This window comes from Crinia signifera, chromosome 4, assembly GCF_055691185.1.
Source record: "Crinia signifera chromosome 4, ASM5569118v1, whole genome shotgun sequence".
NCBI classification, from domain to species: Eukaryota; Metazoa; Chordata; class Amphibia; order Anura; family Myobatrachidae; genus Crinia; species Crinia signifera.
Genome location: NC_139220.1, coordinates 58,353,116 through 58,379,110, shown reverse-complemented (window position 1 = coordinate 58,379,110; position 25,995 = coordinate 58,353,116). Strand labels below are relative to the sequence as shown.

General features: G+C 44.6%; 1 protein-coding gene across 2 annotated transcripts in view; it reads right to left on the bottom strand.

The window, feature by feature from the left end:
• Positions 1 to 19,639, bottom strand: part of CAMLG (calcium modulating ligand) — a 32,121-nt gene extending 12,482 nt beyond the window's left edge. For both annotated transcript variants that reach the window (XR_014473358.1, XM_083181804.1), the window contains exons 1-3: positions 19,358 to 19,639; positions 15,608 to 16,032; positions 8,049 to 8,114 (exon numbers count right to left, since the gene is read on the bottom strand). Coding sequence is in view for 1 of the 2 variants with exons in the window: in XM_083181804.1 (XP_083037930.1) it covers positions 8,049 to 8,114; positions 15,608 to 16,032; positions 19,358 to 19,502 (636 nt within the window). In the remaining variant the exon portion in view is untranslated. The remainder of the gene's footprint in view (positions 1 to 8,048; positions 8,115 to 15,607; positions 16,033 to 19,357) is intronic.
• Positions 19,640 to 25,995: the final 6,356 nt, after the last annotated feature.

Here is a 25,995-nt window from a genome sequence, read left to right as displayed (position 1 = left end):
TTCTCCTACTCAGGGCTTATGTGTGAGGAAAATGGAGGGGTTGTACGGCTGGCTGCACACCAATTGTTAATTCATATTAAACTTTTATTAGGTCTCTTAAAAAAAAATCCCTTTTTTTTTTTTTTTTTGAGAAACCAAGGGAAAGGAAAATAAGGGTGACATGAGAGACTAAAATCACATACAAGTACAACATGTAACATACATTAGGTGCCTTATACGAATGAAAATAGTGAAAAATAGTTTAACCCCTTCCTGACAGAGCCAGTTTTTGCGTTCCTGACACAGCCATTTTTTTCAAATCTGACATGTTTCACTTAAGTGGGGATAACTTTTTTTTGCTTTTACTTATCCCAGTGATTTTGAGATTGTTTTCTCGTGACACATTGTACTTCAAGTTAGTGGTAAATTTTGGTCGATACAGTCTGTGTTTTTTTGTGAAAAATACCAAAATGTCGTGAAAAAATGGAAAATTTTGCAATTTGCAAAATGTCACATTTTCTGCTTGTGAGACAAATAAACATACCACTCAAAATAGTTAATAACTAGAGACAGGATTATATGCATTTGCATATGCATTTGCATATTTTGCCCATTCTCACTTGTTATTGCATATTTTACCTAAAATCTAGTGATGGTGCATATTTTAGGACCCGCCACCTTTCCACCCACAAATCACAGCACTGATTTGCCCTCCTGCTGGCCAGGTAGTGGTAGAGTGTGCAGGCCGGGCCAATATGTGCGCAGTGTTGGGGACATTGCTCTAGGCTGCCAATCTATTTTAATAAAAGTCAGTTGGGGGGTTATGCCACAAAGCTCCTGAACCTTTGCCTGCCCCTGGCCTGGGACTTTGCGCCAAGAGAGAGAGTTCTGCAGCAGAGGAGGTGGGCGGAAGGATTGTGATATCACGCGGCGTGGAGGAAACTCCGGGTCACAGTGAGTATGCGGCGCAGGGAGGAAGTCTTCCACTGCGCCGCTTTCACATGCTATGCTGACATTTGATCCATCTGCGCTGGAGATGAGGGTCCGTGTCATTGATAACAGAAGAGCCTAGGACGCCGCAGTCTGCTGTAGCAGCCTGGAAGAAAAAAAGTCCTGTGTATAGCACTAGACATCTGCAGATGCTGTGGGCCTATTTTTGAGGTTTATTTGCAACTAATAGGATGCTGATTTTTAAATAAATAAGTTAAAAATGACTTTTTTTATTATTTAATGTAGCATATTTTAACACTTTTCATGCATATTTTAAGTATTTTTCATGCATATTTGCATGCATATTTCAAGCTTTTTGTATTGCATATAATCCTGTCTCTATTAATAACTAACAAAGACCATATGTCTACTTTATGTTGCAATCATTATTTCAACCTCCTTTTCATTATTTTGGACACTAGGAGGCTTCAAATATGAATAGCAAATTCTCAAATTTTCAAGAAAATGTGACTTTGAGGGACTTGTATGTGAGACACCCCCATAAATGATGCCATTTCAAAAACTGCACCCCTCACAGTATTCAAAACAGCATTTTGGAAGTTTGTTAACCCTTTAGGTGTTTCACAGGAATTAAAAGAAAGTGTAGGTGAAATTTCAAAATTTCATTTTTTTTGCAGATTTGCAAATTTAATACATTTTTCTAAGGAACACAGTAGATTTTACTAGAAAAATGTGACTAAAAATTGATTCCCCCAATTCTTTGGTTTTCATAAATATCCTATATGTGGCCCTAGTGTGCACGGTGACCAAACCACAGGCTTCATAATAGAAGGAGCACCTACTTGATTTTGGAGCCTCCTTTTTATGAGATTATTTTTTAGGCACAATGTAGGTTTCTAGGCACCATAAGATGCTAAAAGTTAGGTACCCCCCCACAAGTGACCCCATTTTGCAAACTACACCCTTCAGGGAATTCATCTAGGGGTATAGTGTACATTTCAAACCCCCAGGGGTTTCACCAATTGTGGTACAACTGGGCAGTGAAAATGAAAAAAATTAATTTTTCATTTTCACAGCTCAGTTGTATCAAAATTGGTGAAACCCCGGGGGGTTTGAAATGTACACTATACCCCTTGATGAATTCCCTGAAGGGTGTAGTTTGCAAAATGGGGTCACTTGTGGGGGGGTTCCACTGTATGGGTGTTTCGGGGGTCATTCAACCAGAATCTGTGCTGCAAAATCCAAAAATCACTCCTTCCCTTCTGAGTCCTGCCATGCACCCAACTGGTATTTTTTGGTCACACATGAGGCATTGCCGTACTCGGGAGAAATTGGGGCACAGATTTTGGGGTGCTTTGTCTCCTTCATTCCTTGTGAAAATGAAAAATGTTGAGCCAGATCTGCATTTTTGTGTAAAAAAATGTAATTTTTTACAGAAAAATGCAGTTCTGGCTCAAAAATTTTTATTTTCACAAGGAATGAAGGAGACAAAGCACCCCAAAATCTGTGCCCCGATTTCTCCCGAGTACGGCAATGCCTCACGTGTGACCAAAAAATACCAGTTGGGTGCATGGCAGGACTCAGAAGGAAAGGAGTGATTTTTGGTGGTGGAATGAATGGTGGGTGCTATGTCGCATTAGCAAGACCCCCGAAGCACCAATACAGTGGAACCCCCCCCACAAGTGACCCCATTTTAGTCACCAGCTTTGGGAGGGGTGCTGGCGCTGCGGCTGGCGGGGGGGGTGGGAGGGGTGCTGGCGCTGCGGCAGCCGGGTGGGTGGGAGGGGGGGGGGGGGCTGGCGATCGGTGGTAATCGGTGCGGTATATACACACACACACACACATACATATATATATACCTATATATATATATACCTATATATATATATATATATATATATATATATATATATATATATATATATATTTTTTTTTTTTTTTTTTTTTTTTTTTCAGTGCATATATTTAATTTTTAACTTTTTCTGCAGCTTGATGCTGCTGCTGCTGCTGCGGGGGGAGGGGGGAGGAGGGCAGCGCTGCGTGCGCTCCAGACGCTCCGGGGGAGCCGGGGGAGCTGCTGCTGCTGCCGGGTGAGTGCCCGGCGGGTTCGAGGGGGGGCTGCACATCGGTGGTGATCGGTGCTGTACTTGACAGCACCGATCACCACCGATCCCTGTGTTGCCGCCGGTAACACAGGAAACGCTGTGAATGGCTGTTCAGATTTGAACAGCCAATCACAGCGATCGCCGACCGGGGGGGGCACCCCTGCCCCCCCTGGGCGGCGAGGGGGGATGTCTGCTGTCAGGGACAGCAGACATCACCTAACTGTCACTGCGTCTCTAGACGCAGTGACAGTTAGAAGTCATGACGTACATGTACGTCAAATGTCGGGAAGTACTTCCCGACCATGACGTACATGTACGTCAAATGTCGGGAAGGGGTTAAAAAGCAGAGCCTGTTTAAAGTCTTAATTTATTATCCAGTTTATCAGTGGAGATTCCTTGTTACATTACAATTTGCTCTTCTCAGCCTATTTGGCATAGAGTCCAGCTTGATATCTCCAGAGAATATGTTTTTGTTACAATTGTTTCCACTTCTAGGTGGTAGGGAATGAAACAAAATGATAGCAGTATATACAGTGTATTTGTAATAAATCTATGTACACATAGGGGTTGATCTTTTTACACCCAAAGGGTGCTGATGAGCCTGGTGTTTGCGAATCTTCACGACGTTGCACTTTACAGCAGGCTGAATACGCTGAAAAGTGCTTGCACCTCCATAGGGGTGCAAGCAACTTTCAGCTAATTCTGGCCCTGCAAAGGGTGCTAGATAGGGTTAATTAACACCCGAACAGCAACTTGCACCCTTTGGGGTTAATAGGATCAACCCCATATACTTTATTTGGTCAGTCTTTTTAAGATGGACATTTATATATATTATAGCCTTGAAAAGGCCTGTTAAGATAGGTGAAACACATGTCAGGTAGCAGTAGCTTGTATAAATGCTAGTATTGATACAGAAATTATCAGTGATAATCAGTTATGCAGTAGATATAAGGGGGATGTGTTAGGAGACCATCTGCAGCCTTACTGCCGGTCCAGGCAGACTCTGTCACAGCCTAAAATCTATGCAGATCCAGTTGTGTTTGCATATACAAAAAGGGAATTATTATCACCAGTTGACAGTAACTTAATGTGCAACATTATATATATATATATATATATATATATATATATATATATATATATATATATATATATATATATATATATATATATATATATGCTTATATCCATGGTATTTACAGTATTTGGATAGATTACCAGTTTATCAAATGAATAATAAATACCAAACCTTATAAGGATGAGATAAAAGCCACGTATAAACACCACCTGCTGTTCTGCTGAGACTAACAGCACTCAAAATCCATCACCAAAAATCATAACATATGCACACAACCAGGCTATAATTATATATATATATATATATATATATATATATATATATATATATATATATATATATATATATATATATATATATATATATATATATATATCAATCTTAATAAAGATCAAGCTGGGCTCTATGCCAAATAGGCTGAGAAGAGCAAATTGTAATATAAACAATAAAATAATACCAGCAAGGAATCTCCACTGATAAACTGATATAGCCTTAATAAAATTAAGGCTATAAATAGGCTCTGCTTTTTAAACGATTTTTCACTATTTTCATTCATATAAATCACTTAAGGTATGTTACATGTTGCACTTGTATGTACATTTTAGCCTCTCATTTCAAAAAAATAAAGAGACGTAACAAAAGTTAAATATGCATCCAACACCTCCTTTTTCCTCACATATATTTTCAAATAAAATAAAACTACTGTAGTGCGGACACTCAGCCTTAATTGATAGGCTCAATATAAGTCTGCAGACCACCTCTTTGCCCCTCCTTTTCACTACTCAGGGCTGTAAGAAACATTGGCAACTACTATCAAACCACCTTCAACTTTAGTCGTCAACAATGAAATCCTTGCATCATGACAAGCCAAATAGATTATATTAGCAATTAATTGAATGCAAATTTGTTTAGCTTTGGGGATAACTGCCTAGGGCTATTCAACTGTCTGCAAGGCAATTAGTTGCAGTAAACTGCATTTCCTGTCTTAACAGGGCTAAAAAGTTAATTTTACTACTTAACTGCTGGAGGCAAAACTATTAGTGCACACTGCATCTAGTCTAAAGGCACTAGTATTTTATTTTTCATTTGCAACCCGCATGCAGTTTAACAGACAGGAAATTGCAGTAGGAAAAACGCATGCATGCCCAGGCGTTTCAGGGAGGGCGTGTGTGACATCTTCAACCTCGATCAGCCTGTTTCAATCACAGACGAAGGGTCAGGGTTATGCACAGGAAAAAAAAGTAATTCAATGATGAGTGAGTTGGGAATGGATTTGCAGCTCTAAGGCCAGCGATATTTTTGCAAGTCCTTTTGCAGACTTGCAGGTAGGTTTTTACTTTGTCTTGGTGGTTTCAATCTGATCGCAGGGCTCTGCGATTTTGCACAATAGTAATCGGGTATGAATAACCCCCATAAACTGGCTTCATTGCTATATAGCTCACTGGCCTTCATGGGACATGTGACACCCAGAATTATAATATGCTGCTGGACACTGAAGCCTATTCATACAGCATTTGTTTGTAATAGACCAGCTGTTTCCAGGACACACAACACATAAGGTCATGTGAGAAACATTGCAATGATCTATGCACAAAGAATCTCCGCACTTTCTACTCTTATGAGGAGTTTGAGATCAGGTGACTAGTAGGACTAATAGATAATTCCTGTGCCTCGCTGAGACACAGGAAAGGGAGCTATGACCTGGATAAAAGCAGCTTTTGGATGGCCTGCTCCAGAGCTCTGCGCTTTTCCAAGTTCTATACAAATGCATACAATGCAAATAAACTGGCACTGAGCTCCGCAAAGCAGCTATGGTGGGCTGGAGCATACATTTTTGTAACCTGTGTCCCTGTAGGAGAGGTACAGGGGGGGGGGGGACTAACCCAAGTGGCAAGTCAGTGAAGAGGTGGAACCCCGGAATGGATGAGTGCTCTTCATGTCCCTCCTTGCATGTACAGCAGGCAGGCAGGAAGAGACCTGGGGAGGATAACCTTCTAGCCTTCCTCCTGTCCCCAGGAGAGGGGCTATGGGAGGAGAGCCCATTCCCCCTACTAGCAAATGGCCACCAGGGACTGATTACTCAACGGCGCAGGTCGGAAGGCAGACCAGTGCGGCCGCTTGCTAGCACAGTCCCCCCAGACTGTAACAGCTGCTATCTGCATGCTGGAAGTGCGTTACCGGCTTCAGAAGTCCCAGTGCCTGGTCGCCTCTGTGGTCCCACAAGTGCCCGGGGCCAGCCATGGTTACACATCCGTGAGTGGTGTGCAGCTGCCATGCCGGGGTAATAGGGCAGCAGTGCAGGTGTCTGTAAGATCCCAAGCACTGCGGTCCTTAGCCATTGAACACTGCAGTGTAAAAGCAAGATGAAAAAATAAAATTAGGCTGCATGAAGCTGTTGTGAGTGTTGGCTCCTATCAGCACAATCAAAACTGAAAGTAGCTTGGCCTGGAGGCGGGGTAGAGGAGGAGCCTATCTGTCTGGGAGTAGCCAAGAAGTTTAACCTTTCTGGTGCCCACTGTTAGCCCTGTGGCACCTGACATCTCCCAAAGAATAAAATCTGAGAGATTGCTGCCATATGAACTCCTAAACCATTTTACTCTGGATTTACTTTGGACTGTTATACTCTCCTTTGGAATAGAACTTTCAGCAGTTGACTTCCTTGTGGGTCATCTCTCGAACCCATAAATTTGATTGCCAAGAGACTGCCTAAATAAGATTCAGCAAACCTTGCTGCTTTTTGTGAATATTAATGGACATCATTTAGAGAGGGTCCTAATCCAGTATATGGTAATAATACAGGACCTAAACCAGTGGCATTTTGATTTTGTTTTATGTCAATATCTGTGGCAATTACAGCACTTCTTTTTAATGTTATGGTTTCAACTATTTTTTGTTAAAATTACTGTATTAACTCTTTCAGTGATGTTTTTTATTTTTTAGGGAGTGCTCCCTAAAAACATGTGTCTCCGGGGCCGTGCAATGCTGCTGAGCACTACATTGGCCCCTGCCCGGCCCTGCCACTAGCAGTGTGCGGCATGATGTTAGCAAGGTCACGCCGCACACAGCCAGGAGGAAGAAGGCGGGGCCAGGTAGCGGCTAAAGCTGAGCTCAGCCAGACACTAAGCAGCGCTCACCATGGCAATCCAGAGAATATTCCGGGTTCACCAGTCTGGGCACTGGAGCATAGCCTGGAAAATTCTCAGGAGTGCCACTGAATGGGTTAATACAAACTGTCCAAATTCTCAAGATTTTATGCAGCAAGCACTGGTATAACTATTGGGGTTGATTTGGTACTTATGTAATATCTGGGCTCCCGTTTTTCTTATGAGACCGCGTCCCCTCGCCACGCTTCGGGCACGGTGGCTCGCTGCGCTCGCCACACTATATAAAATCAACTCCATGCGTAGTTGGATAGTAGGGGTATGAAAAAATGGGGTGCATTTAACATGGGAGCCCAGATAATACATAAGTACCGTTTTTTTATTAGGGGAGTGACTATCCCTTTACCAGGGATTGTCTTAACACTAGAGTAACCTACTTCTATCCAATTTTAATTCATTGGCTACTGTGCCAGTGCTTTTTATATTTCACTTTAATAGTAGGACAGCCAACATTGTTAAAATGTCAACATTTTGCATGTCAACCTATAGCACATCAAAATAGGATTTTCATCATTATGATCAAGTTAACATTTCATCAGTGGTTAATATGTCAATGTGCTTGTGTTGGCATTATCACAGTCACCATAATATAACGAACTATGACAATTATGCTTAACAAGATGTAAATATGGCAGAGGCTAACATCGCCAGAACAGAGGCTGCTGTACAACCAACCATATACTTAAAAATTAAACTTTCAACTCAACACAAGAACAACCTATATAAAAAAGTTACTGGATAAAGCAGTAAGATTAAATAAATTTAAAAAATTACCTTTGGAAAATACTTGCACAATCCCATAAATGCAAGTTGTAACGTGAGGAATGGAGCAAATATTGACTGTAAATAAAAAATAAAGATATTACAATACATGTAAAAATCAAGAATAAACTCTACTTAATAAAACAATAGTCAAAGGTGATCATTAACTCACTTTTTTAATATTCTGTAGAAAGCAATTTTTTTCAAAATATCCCATTACCAAGATAGACTAGTTGTAAATGCAAGTTTTATTATTGGAGGTAATAACACATATTTTAACTCATTTTGTCCTTAACTCAATGCTTTCCCAACTTTTTTGAAATACGGCAACCTAGAATATATGCATTTTGAAAAAATATTAAATTAATTGTGCCTAACTGTCATACACATATCGGTGTAGCTTAGCAGAAAGAAGCCCGTATATGATCTCCTATTTGGCTATCCACACATATGCGGTGAGGGTGCAGCCACTGAACTGCAGAATGCAACAGTTGATCAGGAGGACAGGAAGAATGGATTTCCTGTATAACACATACAATTGAATATATGTGTGTACGGTGGCTGTGCACGATGTACTAATCAAAACCTGTTTGTGGCACTGGCTGGATCCTGCGCAGTGGCATCTTGCAGAAAGGCTATTGTGTGAACTCAAAATGATCCTTCCTGCCAAGCAGGTCCCGCTGATCTGGACCTGTTAAACCGCTATGTGTGGCCCTAGGCTTAGCAGTAGAAGACAGTTAGGGAAGCAGACACTTCCATAACTGCCTGTCAAAACAAAGATAGAATAAAATCCTCTTTTTCGTTCCTCCCATGGCACTGAAACCACTACTCCATTCTGCACAAGAGAATTCACAGCCCTCAAGAGAGGTCTAAGGATCTCTGGGTAGGGTAGAGTAGAGGGGAGGAAATGTCTTGGGCCATGCCCCTGAGATTTATCCTGTAACCTTCTGACAACACCCGCCTTATCCAAGGATCCTGAGTGGACTGGAAGCAGCTGGTTCAAAAACTCAGTAGGTGACCACTCCCCCCCCCCCCCCCCCAGCACTCTTATCCCAGACTGAGGGATACACACCCCGTGTCATATGCAGCCATGGTGGTACACAGCGGGCACGCTACTCACGCATCCATGTCCACCATCGGCTGTCATGTGTCTGCTGGCCTCCATTGGAAGGCGAGGGGCGACAGGGGTAGCAGGTGTGTGAGACAGCATGGGAAGCTGGGTCATGATGCATGGAGACAGTTTGTGTTGAGCACGCCACTTTGCTCAACATCAACATAGGGTAGCCGCAATAAGACACAAGGTTATTGATCAGGTACCGCTGCACCTCAAGGAGGCAACAGGGGTAAAGCATTATTACAACTGTAAGCCAAATGAATTAACCCTTTGGACACAGTGCAGACCAGGGGGCTTAAAAATCATGGTAGATAAATTTGAACAGAGAGGGTACCCCAGATGTGAATTGCTGCAGGCTAAGGCCTCAACACGTGATTGCAGAGAGATCATTGCAGATACCAAACCCAAGGAGAAGAAAACTTGTATACCGTGGGTCCACGATTTTAGCACCACCAGCCCCGATACCAAACAAAAGGCCAAAGAATAGTGGGAGATAGTTAGAACAAACCCTGAGTTATCTGTTTTCATAGATGTCAGACTCATGCCCAGCTATAAGCGCTGCCCTAACTTGAAAGACTGATTAGTCAAAACGGAGATCACCAACTTTGACACACCATCGAGACCAGGCATGTCCAAAGTCAGGCCCGGGGGCCAATTGCAGCCCGTGCTGTCATTTCAAGTTGCCCGCAGCCTCCAGCTGGAAGCGGGCAGAGCATCAGATGTGGGAAGCACAGGACACTAAAGGTGGGGCCCCAGCGAGCGCGCCTTTACCTTGCTGTCTGCTGCAGTGAGGAGGTGCCGGTCACCACAGTCAGATGTGTTTGGCGTCCTACCCCTGCTGCTGCAATCGTATATCACCCTACTCCACAATCAGTGACAGCAGTGTTTGGGGAGGGGGGCAGCTTGCTCCCGTAACATGCAGATCGGAGGAAGGCAACAGCGGGAGCACAAGCATCTCCTATCCTTGCAGTGCCTGCTTTGCTTCTCCGTCCCCTGGCTCACACAAGGGGCTGGGAAACATACAGAGAAGGGAGGGGGCAGACATACAGTGAAGGAGAGTCAGGCTGGGGGACATACAGTGAATGGAGGCAGTGATGGCAATTCAGAGAAGGGGGAGCATGGGCAGGCTGGGACATACAGTGAATGGGAGTCATACAGTGAAGGAGGGTCCGGCTTAGGGACATACAATGAATGGAGGCACTGATGGACATTAAGAGAAGGGGGGCAGGATGGGGGACAGAGTGAATGGGTGCAGAGTGGGGGACATACAGTGAAGGAGGGGTAGGCTGGGGGACATACAGTGAATTGGCAGGCTGGGGGACAGAGTGAATGGGGCAGAGTGATGTGATTAATGATTCAAAGAATGTCAGGCTGAATGGTCGGCCCCCACACATTTAGTTCCACAACAAGCTGGTTTAATGGAAAACAAACTGACATTTAATAATTCTTTGAGAAAAAAAGTCTGTGTACTAAAAAAATTAATAAATATGGTACTTGTGTAGTTTCACGGCAGCAGTTACGTAGTTAGCGTAGTGTTCCCACGGCCAGCATAGGCAGTGTAGTCAGCGCACACTTTATAAAGTTAACTCTACGCCACGTGGACACTGGGGGTATGACATGGATAGTGGGGATATGATTGTGTTAGTGGGTGAAGTGTGTGTGTGTATATAGTGCATTATACTTACCCTCAACGATGTCCCTGGCGCCAGCGTTCCCCCTCCTCCAGCACTCAGCTCCCCATGACAGTCCCAGGCAGCAATGTACACAATTAGCGTAGTGCCACTGGGGGAGCAGGGAAACCATGTGATGCTCCTCCAGCGGCAGTACTCTGAATTACATACATTGGCCACTCAAGTCACACCACCCGCCATGCAGTGCCGGGACCCCATCCCGACCAGCCCCGGCGCGCATAACCTCATCGGGCCGCCCACCAGACAGCAGCTGCTGGCCACGGAGGGACCAGAACAGCATATTAGCAGGGCGCCCGGCTACGCGGACAACGTATCAAAGGTACATTGTCAGCTTAGAGTAGCCGGGCGCCCTGATAATACACAAGTACCGCCAACACCACTAGGTCGACATGGTTCTAAGTCGACATGGGTCAAGGTCAACAGTCAAAAGGTGGACATGGGGTTTTTCGCTGCTTTTTGACCTGAATGTCGACACGAGACAAGACATGATGGGACTTGTAGTGTCACAACAGCTGGAGGGCCATAGTCTGGACATGCCTGCCCTAGTGGATGGTAGGGCATGAAATCCTGCCTGTCGGCACATGTCGGCTCAAAAAACAGTGAAAAACCCCATGTCAACCTTTTGACTGTTGACCTAGACACTGTTGACCTAATGCTTGTGTCGACTGAAACCCATGTCAACCAAATCGAATGATTGTCGACAAACATACTGTAGACCAGATGACCGTATCCCGCCACGGCAACCAGATACTGTGAGGGGTGTGGCCTGCCAAGGAGATAGGATGCAACCGCAGTTGCCGGGGCCTGTTCAGCGGTGGTTTGTCCCACTCTGATCCCTTCTCCCACTCACTGTGTCCACATATACAAAGGGCCTGGAGCAGTCAGGCTCCCACAGTCCCCTGATCTAGTTGCTACTGCAGCATTCCAGGATTAATGGCGCCCCTCAACTTTACACCAGTCACCAAATAGCTGGGCTCTTTACAAGATAGCCCCTCCCCACTATCTCCCTCCCTCCTGTCATACTACTCCTGGCCAGCATCCCCCCTGCTTCCTCATCCTTCCTTTTGGGAACCAGGTAAGTGCCTTGGAGAAGTGTGGTGGGCAGGGGAGGGGGGGGGGGGGGGTTGCACAAGATGAACCCTTGGTACTTGTGTAGTTTCATGGCGGCAGTTACGTAGTCAGCATAGTGTCCCAGTCAAAATTAGCTTAGTGTTCCCGCGGCCAGCGTAGTAAGTGGATTCAGAGTCCCTGTCATTATCAGCATTGTGTTGCCGTAGCCAGCATAGTCAGTACGTTCGCAGCTAGCCGGAGCTTACGTAGTTAACAAGTGTCATCATTATTGTTTAAGATGGATGAAATGATAGGTGTGAATGTGTTCCTGAAACACCCCCACTATCCACGCCAGCCCAAAGCGTGGCGAGCGGACACTGTACGAGTCCTCCTGACCTGTTCATACCAGCACTATCCACGTCGGCGTGGAGTTGATTTTATAAAGTGTGGCGAGCGCAGCGAGCAACCAAGCCCGAAGTGTGGCGAGCGGGCGCGGATTACTTGACGTGTATTCTGTGTCCCCACTTGCCATGCTTCAGGCTCGTTTTGCGTGCCCGCCAGCGCAGAGGATCTGGAGGTTACCGGCGCTGTGTGGGAGGCGCTCACTAGACTTGCTAGGGACAGAGCTGTAGATCGCGGGTACAGGACGGTGACACTACGCTGACTACACAGGGCTGCTGCGGGGACACTATGCTGACTACGCTAGGCAGCTGTTGGGCTACGCTGACAACGTAGCTTAGCCTACAATGAAAATGTAGTGTAGCCTGCCGCCGTGAAACTACACAAGTATCTAACTCAAAAATAAATGGGGAGAAACCTTCAATTCAAAGTTGGAACTACAATATGTTACTGTGCACACACTATCTTAGTACACTGTTTTTTGGACAAGATCCTTAATCCTAAACTTGTGAATCTTTTTAGCACTTTCTTCTAATATATACCTAGTTGTCCACTTTAACCAAAAACCCACAGTGTTCTTATAAAAAAAAATTTGACAATATCGAACAGTATACACAGAATATATAATAGTTTATAGTTCACCTCATATATACAGTATATATTGGGGGAAATTGAATAAGAATATGAGAATTTCTATTCTTAAAAAAACAAAAAACGATATCTCGATGCTCAGTGAATAGAGTGTCTCACTTCAATGCTTAAGGTCATTATTTTGAAATATAATAAAAGGACAGTTTGACTGAATTACAAAAAGCGCTCATGAAAGTTGTACAGGTATTAGTGACAGAAGGGGAGGGGGGAGGGAAACTGACAGTCAGAAGATGATGGGCTTCAAAGAGGAGGTAAGCTAGAATTCAAAGCAATTTAAACTGGAAATTGATACGTGCCAACAACAGTACCTCATTTCCTGCAGTGCTGTGTGCGAGACACCCTTCTCTAAACCATAATTATGGCCCTGGTTGGATTATATAAAAAGGAACCTGCTCCAGGATAGAAGATTAGAATATAGATGTGCTAGAGGATACTGAAAATATGGGAATTATATTGAAAAACTGATACACATGCACATACATGTGCAAGGTACATATACACATTTCATATTCAAGGTACATACATTTATGAAGCAATAGAAGATAATGGGGGACATAAAGCAAATACGGCTAAAAAAAAAAATTATCATATTTGTATTGTAAAATAAAAAAAAAATTTTTAGGCGTATTCGTTAGTTTCTTATATAGTGCACACATATTGCGCAGCGCTTTACAGAGAATATTTGAACATTCACATCAGTCCCTGCCCCAGTGGAGCTTACAAGCTATATTCCCTACCACATGTACACACACACACACACACACACACACACACACAGGCATTCTAGGGTTAATATGTTGGGAGCCAATTAACCTTCCAGTATATTTTTGGATTGTAGGAGGAAACCGGAGTACCCGGAGGAAACCCATGCAAGTACGAGAATATACAAACTCCACACAGTTAGGGCCATGGTGGGAATCGAACCCATGACCTCAGTGTTGTGAGGCAGTAATGCTAACCATTACACCATCCGTACTGCCCGTATTCGTATTCATGGCACATTCGGATTTGTATTTACAAATACGAATCACCACACGGCCGGTAATTACTGCCAATTAGTGGGCTACGGCCGCTAATTGCCAGTAAAATACGCCTTTAAAATACACTTCTTTTTCCAGCCGTATTTGGTAGAAGCCTGCACAGATCAGTTAGATGCCTGCAGTGTAAGAAAAAATAGAAAACAAAATAAAATCGGCCACATGTTTTTTTTTTTATATTATATAAAAAAAAAAAAATTTAAGAATACAAATTCTCATATTCTTAGTAAATTTCCCCCCAATATATACTGTATATATGAGTTGAACTATAAACTATTATATATTCTGTGTATACTGTTGTCGATTTTCTAAGAACACTGGATTTTTGGTTAAAGTTGATGACTAGGCATAAATTAGAAGGAAGTGCTAAAAAGATTCACAAGTTTAGGTTTAAGGATATTGTCCAAAAACAGTGTACTAAGATAGTGTGCGCACAGTAACATATTGTAGTTCCAACTTTGAAATGAAGGTTCCTCCCCATTTATTTTTGAGTTAGAAAATGGAAGATTGCTACAATAATGTTATCTTTTTTCTTTTTTTTTCTTTTTTATCAAGAGCAAGAATTAGTGAGGTGATCTTATTGTAAAGTGCAACGGAATATGCTGCGCTATATAAGAAACGGTTAATAATAAATTGAACAGATACGCCTTAGTTTGTAAAGTGGAATTTTCCACTTCCAAAAGAGGGTGCACACCACTGCTTGATGCTTAGTGCAGTGAATGCAGAACATGATATCACAATGTATGATCGCAGATAATTTACTGATCTCCATATCTTGTGGAAAGGCTGGGAATATACAGTATACAAGACTGTCTAACGCAAACAGTCAAGGGCCACTAAAGCAAAGTCGCTTACAAAAAAATCAAATGCCAATCACAAAACAAAAGCGTATCAAAAAGCTTTTGGAGCTTCATTGAACTTGGAAGATATTTAAGATTAGCTGTGCAGTTGAAAGAAGTTATGTTGGCAGTTAAAATGTCTATACCAGGGGTGGGGAACCTTTTTTGTGCCAAGGGCCGTTTGTATAGGGAAAAAATCCTTTGGGGGCCATATGTAAACATTTCTCTTATAAATTGTCCTGCTGCAGCTGTCCAACGCTCCGGCGGCTGCCGCTGAATAGGACCGACCGTCTCCGCGGGGCAGGTGGAATGGCCACTCAAACCGGGTTACGGCCCCTGGGTCTGAGGTTACCCACCACTGGTCTATACACACTGAATGTCAACAAGTCGGCACGTTAACATAGCAATCTTTCACTATTTAAGCCCTATCCTAAATCTAGCAGTAAAATGTGCCGCAACATGTACAATATCTACACTGTGCATGAAAGCATTTAGAAGCGGTCTAAATTCTGGTGTAGACATCATAACTAGGTTCCAGATGATCATATGGTATTCTTCAATATACTATGATCAGTCGGCTTCACCTTAGTAAGGGAAATACGCATTAGTATACTGTATCTTGTACAACTGCTCAGTGTGGCGAACAAGGTTACAGAATTATTATTATAGTCATGAACACAATTATAGTCATGAACTCTGTATACAGACAACTAAGTTGCAAGTGGACCACGGTGACAATATTAAGTGACAAATAATGAATATAGAATTCTATCAAATGCGTCAGACTTACCAGGGTTTTGCAAACAAACATTCTAACTGCTACAGCAAGAAGTGCACTTCCCACAAGCCTAAAAATGCGGAAAGAATCCAACTCTTCCACTCCATTGCCATTGTCAGCAACTGGCTTCTCGCCATTGAGCTGGTTCCTAAGTTTCATGGCCTCATCAAATCTGGTTAAGTATTGGTTCAGGCCTTGTGGTGAAGGCTCTGGCGTCCCATCTACTCTGTTTTGGAGTCCATTAGTGTCGTTCATGGTGTCAGCATTTTTGCCAAAATCTGTACTCTCTCCAGTAGATGTCTTCATGCCATCTGCACTGCCACAAGGATGATCACCTGTTGTCATAGTGTCTCCAGTTAGAATGGAAACGCTCTTGGATGAAGATGGCAAAAGTAAAGAGTCAAGTCTCTGAATTCGATCACTTCGGAGTTCGTTATCTGCAAAATTAATAAAAGGAACGGTTTCACTAACAATACTTTAAGATATCTCTTCATGATGAATGCCTATAAGTCTTATAAAAGAGGATATACAGTAACTTAGAAAGATATGTACTTTGTACATAAAAATTTGCTTAGATATAAAAAAAACACCTGCATTATAATGAAAACTACGGAATAAAAAAAAAAAAAAACAAGACCTGAATTAATTGAAAGACCATGAAACACCATGAAACACTGTTTGAGCCAGGGGACCGAAAGAAGAGACCCAAATCCACGCCAGGAGTGCGGAGAGTCAGGCACTGGGGCGACCAGGGAATACAGAGCGGTAGTCAGGCAATGCTGCTGTGAAGGAACCAGGGCCATCGTACACACAGCTAAGCTGGGAACTGAAACAGACGGCCCAAACTCGGGGCAGGCGAGAGCATGGAGAACCAGGCTCTGAAGCGCAGAGTGTGAGGGGGAAGACATTATGCACCATTGCTGCCTATTGAAAGCATAAGCTACAATGGCCGTGGCCTAAGGAAGCGACTAGAGCAGTCAAACTCATCTAAGCACACGGTGTGAATGGATAGCGCCCCTTGAATGTGAACGGCTCAGTGAGTGTAGTGCTCCATTACATTATATTTACCTTGCTGTGCATTAGGACGGAGGGCTGGATCCCCCTGTGGTGCCATATTAGATAAAGAGGCCCTGGAGAATTATTGCTGCTAGCCAACCCAGGGAATTTAGGACCCAACAGGCTAAAGTACCCGCCACCTGCTTGCGACTTTTGTGCTAAACGTTGTGAGAACACATTGCTCCTCTTAAGCTGTGCACACACGGGGGCGATAGGGTCTGAAAAATCGCTGGAAATATGGTCGCTCCCGTTTTCAGCCCTGTTATAATCGCTGGTCGCAGGAGCTTGCTCCTGCGACCAGCTGATTACCTCTGCGGCACCGCTGGCAGAGGTTCCCTTTCATCAGCGACCATCGCTGGTCGCTGATGAAAAGGAGAAACTGAGCAATATATTGCTCAGCAACATATCTATCTCCCCCGTGTGTACGGAGCTTTAGAACTCCACTTTCTACCTTGAGGAACTGTACGACTCGAAGGATTACGGTATCCTTTTGGGAACTTTACTGAACTGTCTGTCACCTGCTCTATACTGTTATAGTCACCACAGGGAGAAGGTGGAATGTCCTCATTGCTGGGTAACCATCCTCCCCCTCCACCTCTTTTCTGAACAAGTAGTATAATTACAAGAAGATATAATGGGGAAGACACAAAAGGCTTTGGCCACAAATCGCCTTGCAAAATTTGCAAGAGCCCCTGTAACTTGAAAAACATCCAAGTCAGCGTGGAGTTGATTTTATATAGTGTGGCGAGCCCCGTGAGGGGACGCGGAATACATGCGAATTTATCCACGTCCCCTCGCCTCGCTGCGCTCGCCACATTATAGAACATCAACTCCACGCCGACGTGGATAGTGGGGGAATGAAAAGGTCGGAGGAACGTGTACCACTGCGCTTGCCACTCTTCGGGTTGGCGTGAATAGTGGTGGTGGCATTAACAATGGGGGTGCATATAACAGAATAATAACACATCAGGGTGCATGTACAATTAAATCATCATTTTGATCTGGTCGCATACGATCTGGTCGCATGCGATGCGATCAAAACGATGTAATAAGATTAAAATCGTGGGTGCCATGCTAGGAAACAAGTACCTAAGTTTCTAATGTAAAATGCGCCCTACTCAGTGGTCAGCACCTTGTATTTGCATTGCATATAGAATCTATACGTTTTAAATGCATGCCCGGCTGTGTGTGTTTAAGGTACTGCAGTGCGGGGGGGGGGGGGGGGGGGCAGTTGGGAGTCTCCGCTGCCACCCGGGTGGGACCAAAGAACCCACATTAGTCTTATTAAGATCACTGCTAAGCTGAAAATAGACTAGCAGGATATGGAAGCTTGACTATAAACATGATAACACTGTGGAACAGGCATTTGAACATGTAATTTACAGCATTTTATCATTGTCAGCTTTACAGCTTCAAACATGATGATAAATCATCATGTTTGAAGTAAAGCAGATACTGATATATGCAACAAAAAACATGTCAAAATGCTCGTGACCATCGATGGTACCACTGTGGCTACAATTGATGGTATATAACCATTTACTGGGAAACTGTTGCATCCAATGGTCATCTCTACTCTAGGACATGCTGGGCTGCCAGTCAATCAACCCCAGGGTGCAGGGGTACATGGGCAAATGGAGGCTAGGCACGAATAAAAAACAAAACATATATATCGATGGAAACACTATCTGAAATAGTCTGTCAACCATCAATGATTTTCAAATGTCAATAGCCATCTCTAATACCTCCCAACTGTCCCGCTTTTCTTGGAAATGTCCAGGGTTTTTTGGGACTTTCCCACGTCCCTCCTTGGGTCGGCAGTATCCCGTGGCGGGTAGGGGGGGGGGGGGGGCAGTTGGGAGTCCCCCCTGTTTATCTCCCCGGCCTGCAGAATAGATGCTGTGCGCATGCGTCTGTTCTGCAGCCTGAGGGGCTGGGGTCATAGCCAGCAGCTCAGAGGGCCGCTAACCATTCCCCCACAGTGTCAAAAACAGGACATGGCCTCGCAGAAATAGGCCACACACCCCTGTTTGGGTCTAGACAATGTTGGGAGGTTTGCTAATGGAGGTGCATCTGCTCCAGTTTGCAGGAGGCGTGATGGTGCACTAGAATCATTGTGGCTCTAATAACCATCAGGTTGAGTCGCATCATTCCCTGCTTACTTCATTTAGGAAGTGAGTTACCATGGTTGGCTTACAAAAAGCCTTGAGGAGATTTTTGCATGCATCTGGATGTCCAGGAGAGCAACTCCAGATTCGAGAGACTCCCAGACATAGGGATGGCCATCAGTGCAGTCACCATCAATGGCAATACTGCAACCAGCCATCAACGGTAATAAACTATGTGATGTATGAACATCGATAGTTTTACCTTTTCGATGATCTGGTTCTCCCCAATCGATGGCAAAGGTATTCAACATCGATCACCAACGACTTTGAATCAATGTCCTACCTGGACAATCCAGGGGACTAGGCAATTTAACATGCAACGTTTCCATGGTTTTTACACTATGGATTTCAGCCCTGGATAAAAACAATGACCATTTTTGCTTAGCAGTGCGTGCGGTAAGTGGCTGCTGGAGGACGCAGCACAACAGCCAGTCATACTGTATGTAGCGCATTATACCAAGCCAGTCTGTGTGTGCCGCACACCGTGCCTATGAATAAGACTGCCGTCACACAGTACACACATTATCCCTGCACTTACCGCTGGGTTTGTGGATTCCCATTATCTTATTCATCCTCTCCTCAGAGTTAGTCATCAGTTTCCTGCGCCGGATTTCTGCTCTCCTCTGAGAGGCAGTCATCGCTGCGTCCGTCACCGGATCTCCGGAATAGCCAGGAACCTCCATGCCATGCACTATCCAACAGTCGCTCTTTAGCCTCCGTACGCAGACACCACCAACACAATAACCAGCTCACACAGCACTGCTGTCAACTCAGAGACGGCTCATCCTTATTACGTCATTGCCTAAGCGCAGTCTACTGTATCGCCATCTTGTGGTTGTCAACTTGTAGCATAGGCGGCTCCCCTGCCAATCCCCAGTGAAATATCAACTGCGTCATCGATCTTAGTTGTAAATTATACTGTTCTATGAGAAACGTCGTATTTTGCAGTGTCCGTGATCCGAGGGACTCTCAAAGTAAACAATAACAATGTATACCGTATGTTTCAGTGGTCGCTGCTTAAAAATGCTGCATACCGCACACTGTCGCTTCGAAGTAGTTAACCAATGTTTCTATTTTTTTTTTCTTTTTAAATAAACTACTACCTAAGCCTATTGCACTAATAAACTTCTGAAAATATTCTACTATGTTTATTCTTTATGTACACACACATACCTCATGGTTGTCTACCTGACCTTCAGGTAGAAAATTCCTGGACTTCCTGTAATGTATGAATACCATCACCTGTGGGGAGCTAGGTAATTTATAATAAAAGTGTTTTACCACAGGTGATGGCAATCATACATTGCCAGGGAAGTCCAGGAACAGAGCATTTTCTCCCTAAAGGAAAGGTTCAGGTAGGCAACCATAATCATACCTCCCAACTGTCCCACTTATCGCAGGAATGCCCCTTTTTTTGGGACGTGACTATGTCCCTCCCGGGGACAGTAGTGTTGGGGGGTTGGGCATGCGCACAGCGTCTATTCTTGTAGCCAGAGGGGCTGGGGGCATAGCCAGCAGCTCACGGAGCTGCTGAGCATATGCCACGCTGCCCAAAATTTGACGCAACCTGTCTCTCTAAAGGTGGCCATACATCAGAAAGATATTATACCCAATCATACAATCTCAATTGATTGTAACATGGATTGTATGCAGATTGTGTGCACATCTTGTGTACACAATCATACAATCAATCATAAGATGGATTGTATGACTGATTGTATGATGGATTGTATGCAGATTGTGTGCACATCTTGTATACACAATCATACAGCAGATGGATTGTATGACTGATTGTATGATGGATTGTGTGTAGATTTTGTGTCCAAAAACCACCAAGGACTGCCGGGGATTTCAAGGGAAATTGTACACAATCATGAGCGCAATCGATCTTAAGATCGATCTTTCTGATGTATGGCCAGCATTAGGGCCTTATTCTAGTTCACTCTTTCTGACAAAATCCTTCTTAGATGGACAAAACCATGTGCACTGCAGGGGGGGGGCAGATGTAACATGTGCTGAGAGAATTAGATTTAGATCTAAGAAGGAATTTGTCAGAAAGAGTGAACTAGAATAAGGCCCTAAGCTACAATCAAATATTGGGAGGTATGCACACACACATATACATCCCAACATTTAAACATTTGCTGAAGGCAAAGTGGGACTGTGAGCGTGCCAAAGTCCCAGAATTTTGGGGCGTGGCCTAACAGCATGGGGGTGTAGTTTATACTCGCAACACTCCTGTGAGGCCGTGCCATGCCCCCAGCCCCTCTGGGTGCAAGAATAGATGCTGTGCGCACCTTTTTTTTGGAACATTCCTGTATGCCGCCACAGGAATGTCCCAAAAAAAGGTGACGGTCCTGCGATATATTGATATGCAGGGCCGTAACTAGGGGGCAGCAGGGGGGTCACGCGCACCGGGCGCTGGAGGGGGGGGGGCACTGTCAGGTTCGGGGACAGCCAGCAAAGGTCCGGTGACAGGCAGCGGGGTTCCGGGTAGCCGCTGTAGCGGCAGCTTGACTCCGTCCGTCTCTACTCTCTCCTACTAGCGCGGCAGCGGGAAGCGCTGGTGATGACTTTGAAATGACTGCCTTGGCCCGGGCGCCGGAAACCCTAGTTTCGGCCCTGTGATATGTTTGCATATTGACTGACATTTGAGGAATATGCTGGTCCTGTGTTCAAGGTGTACATGTCTTTTATGCAATAAATACATGGTTTTTAAATAAATGCCACTACTGGGGACATTATGGGCCCTTTTACTATAAGGTGGTATCTACTGCCCAGGATCGCTTGGCAATATGCCATTCCATACCCTCCAACATTTGAAGATAATAAATCGGTACACATTCAGAAAGAGGGCATGGCCTGAGTGGTGGGTTTTGCTGGGGCAGGACAAACCTACTAGGGCAGGTTTTATTTGGAACTGTTCAATGTCCCATTCACAGCCGACAGTCTCCCACTGAGGGGGGGACAGTTGGGCGTCCCCCCTGCCTATTGGTACTCTGCTTAACAGAGCAGCGATGACTAGAAGCTTTGCGCATGTGCACAGTGTCTGTTCACTTGAACAGGGGGCATGGCTAGCAGCTCACTGAGGGCAGATGTATGAAGCAGTGATAAGGAGAAGTGAGCCAGAGGAGAAGTGGCCCATGGCAAATAATCAGCTGCTCTGTATAATTTTATATTATGCAAATCATAGATGTTCTTCAGTGCTGATTAGTTGCCATGGGCCACTTCTCCTCTTACTCTCTTCTCCCTTATCACTGCTTCATACATCTACCCCACTGTGAGGGCCACAGTCCTGAGTGCCAAAAGCATAATATTTGGAGGAATGATATAGATGCCACTACTGGGTGCATTGTGGCCCTTATTCTGATTGACTCGCTCGGATGCAAATTTTTTCCGGCCGTGTTTCTTAGCCTACTATGCATGTGTACCGTTCGTAAAGTGCATGCGCAGGTTTGGAGAATCGTACACGCTTGCGACCTTATGAATAGACATAAGGTAGTGAACAAGCTCTTTCAAAGTAGGCATAATGTGGGCGTAAGGATGGGCACAGCCACAACACTGAGTGGAAACAGGGGTGTATACAAGGGTGTTGACTACAAGTGCTGGGTGGTGGCTTTGCTCCACTGTGCGAGCGCCCGGACTGTTCAAGCTCAAAGTCTGGAAAAAGCTAATCTCACGCCTCGCCGGCCAGACGCTTAGTGGCACCACATTCGCATGGGCAATCAACACGCACAATAGCTAAAATACATGCACCTGCACACAATACTCACCCATGCAGCATACAAGTTTCTCTCCTTAATGAATTAACTAACTACATGGGAAGCACAGTTTTGCAGTTTAACATTTACACTTCTCTGCATTCATATCTCTTATATCTTTCATTGTTTTTGACCACAATTGCATTTGTATTATTAACTGCTATTATGTGCCATTTTAAAATCTGAAACCTTAACACACAAGTGTGCCTGTCATGTTGGGCCAATGCATCCATCAATTTTTTTTATTTATTTACAGTTTCTTACATAGTGCAGCAGATTCCGTTGCGCTTTACAATAGTAGACAGTGATAAAACAAACTGGGTAACAAACTTGGAGGTAGGAGAGCCCTGCTGCAAGCTTACAATCAATGGTGTTTGTTTACATTGTACACTTGTTTACTCCTATAACAAATTTACCAAATCATTGCTTCATGACCCTACAAAGCTCACACAATATTGAACCTACACACACATTACTATTAAATGTATGTGCAAAACTGCAGACAAAACATTGGACATCACACACATTATTGATTAGGTAAAATACATTTATTTTTGGGTGTTGGACAGCACACCATTGGGATTGGGAAGAAATAATGAAACAAAACACAAGTACAAAAACATATACAAACACAGGCATGTCAAAATATTCCAACATCAGCAACATCTGGCCCTGAACAGCTGGGTGCTGAAGTGCCAGGCCATGCAATACTGAATGTCCAGCTCCACTAATCATGGCAGCCAGGGTTAGCAAAGCAAAGTTAGGAATTCACATTTACAATGAAGTTCCTTAACATCTTGGTACCATTAGCACGGGTCTAGATTGAGTTTGGGCCAAAAAAGATGGGTGCACAAAACAAGGAGAACATTTGGACTAACATCACGGAAGCATCAATACAGAGTAGCCACCCCATCACTGTTTGTGGCCTCTTTTGCCCTTGCTGCTGGTAGGTGGGTGGCCGGAGGCTCTTTGGATTCATCTTGCCGGGGGATTTGGGGGGACCCCTGGAAGGACCAGGAGGTGGTGGAGTTGTGGCAGCAGGGGATGTGGCTGGTGATATTTGAAACAACTCCACCAGATCAGCTTTCATTATGCCAATTAATGCATCACACAGTAATTGCCCTATATATGGCATGTTGGCAATTTGCTCATGATTCCCAGTGTGGAGGCTGTTTTTAGCAAACCAGGTGAGTTATAAAACTTGAACCACACCGTTGCTAATTTGGATTCACCACATGTGCTCTCCCACCCAAGTACTAACCAGGCCCAACACTGCTTAGCTGACAAGATTGGTCCTATCCAGTGTTGTATGGCGATAAGTGAGAGCCAGACACTTTTTTTTTTGCCTTCTTCTACATCTATCTACAAGTAATCTAATGAAAATGTTTACAAACTGTAATGCTGCAGAGAAGAAAAGCATGTGTTGGTAATGTATAAAGACCTGCAGGAACTGATATTAGCAAGTGGTCTCAAATAAAACTTTTTTCCAGGCACAACACTATTTAGCTGCCAAAAACAGTTGGAATTGGGCATAACAGTGTGGTAAGGCTTAGGTGAGGGCTATAGTGTCTGTTTGACCTCTTCCAATTCTCTCTACTAGTAATCCTTAGAAAAAGATTCCACTTTGAATAGCTGGAGAAAAAAAGCATTTGCCAGTAATGTCAACATACCTACAGCAGCTAGTATTACCAATCTGTCTCCCATCCAAGTTCTAACCAGGCCCAACACTGCTTATGTAGGGTACACACCAGGACGACCCGCTCACGATGCACATCGTGAGCGGGTCGTCAGTGTCTCGTCCGACCCACTCACGATGATGCGGGTGGGGCACGACCCGCTCACGATTTGCACCGCCGAGAAATCATTCTGAATACAGACGCCGAGGAAGTAACATCTCAGCGCATCCAGAGCAGAGATGTTTCCTCCTCGGTGTCTCTAGTTAGAATGATTTCTGGCCAATCAGGAACCGACTTTCTCGGCTCCTGATTGGCCGAGAAATCATTCTGTGCAGAGACGCCGAGGAGGAAACATCTCAGCGCCTGTCAAAGTCCTGCAGCCGGGTACCTGATGGGAGTCCGAGGTCGCCGCCGGGGACCAGGTAAGTGGGATTTGCTTCCTTAGGTACCCCTCTGGACTACCTCGGATCCCGGATTCTGCAGGCCAGGACCCCCGGAACCCCAGGACCAGCCCCGGAACCAGGACCAAGGCCCCGGAACCGGACTCTTCTGCCCTGGAGCCCCGGAGGACGGACCCAGGATCCAGGGACCGACCTACGGGCTCAAGTTAGGTAAGTATCAGTGTGTGTGTGTTTTGTGTGTATTAAAGTTTTATTTTACAGGGTGTCAGTGTGATTTTGTGCACTATTTTTTTCACTGCAGAACTACAAGTGCCAGCAGGCCCTTCAATGCCCCTTATGCTGGGACTTGTGGTTCCCCAAGTCCCAGCATGCGGGGTAGGCTTGCTGGGACTCATAGTTCGCCAGTGTAAAACAATAGTTTTAATTCTTTTTTTTACACAAATCATCAGCCCGATGCCAACCGGCCAGGGACATCGGGGACAGCCCCGGACTATCAGCATGGGCTGGTAAGTCCTGGAGGGGGGGGACCCCTTCATTGGGGGGGTCCCCACTTCCCCAGGACCCCTGCCCATGCTGACCAGCCAGGGGGTTAATGCTTTGGCCGCGGGAGCTTATATAATAAGTTTCCCCCGGCTGTGGCATTACCCTGCTGGCTAGTTGTGTCCGGTGCTGGTTCTTAAAATACGTCACTTTGTCCCCCGTATTTTGGGAACCAGCGCCGGACCTTGAGTCTGGTGCTGGTTTCATAAAATCAAGGGGACCCCTATTTGTCGGGGACCCTGATTTTATGTCACCAGCACCGGCTCAGTGAGCCCGGGGCTGGTTATACTCGGGCGGGGGACCCCGCGCTCGTTTTTTTTTTTACAACTTTGCGCTGTCCTGCAAATGTGCGATTTTCAGACATGAAAATCGCACATTTTCAGGACTAAATACAGCGCACCACTTCGCTGCAAATCGCCCCTCTTCGCACTTTTCAGCCTCCAATGCGCATCACATTAAATATGCGCATTTTGACTGAAAAATGCGATTTTAAAATAGGCGATTTGCGGCGATGTGGTGCGCAAATAAAACATGCGCATTTAGCGCATAGCATAGAATCTCACCCAGAGGGTCTTGTAATACCCCTTTTACACCAAAATCCCTGGTTGGACCCTGGTCTTTGAACATGGGAGTTTCCAGGGTTGGACCTAAGCTTCATACCCCATTTAGATACCTTCCTGGCTGGTAATTGTTACTGTGATAGTGCACTGTGTGTATATATTTACCATAAAGGGCTTTTGCCATGTTACTAAACTGTTTACCTGAGTGATCAGAGAGTCCATATCTTCACAAATGGTG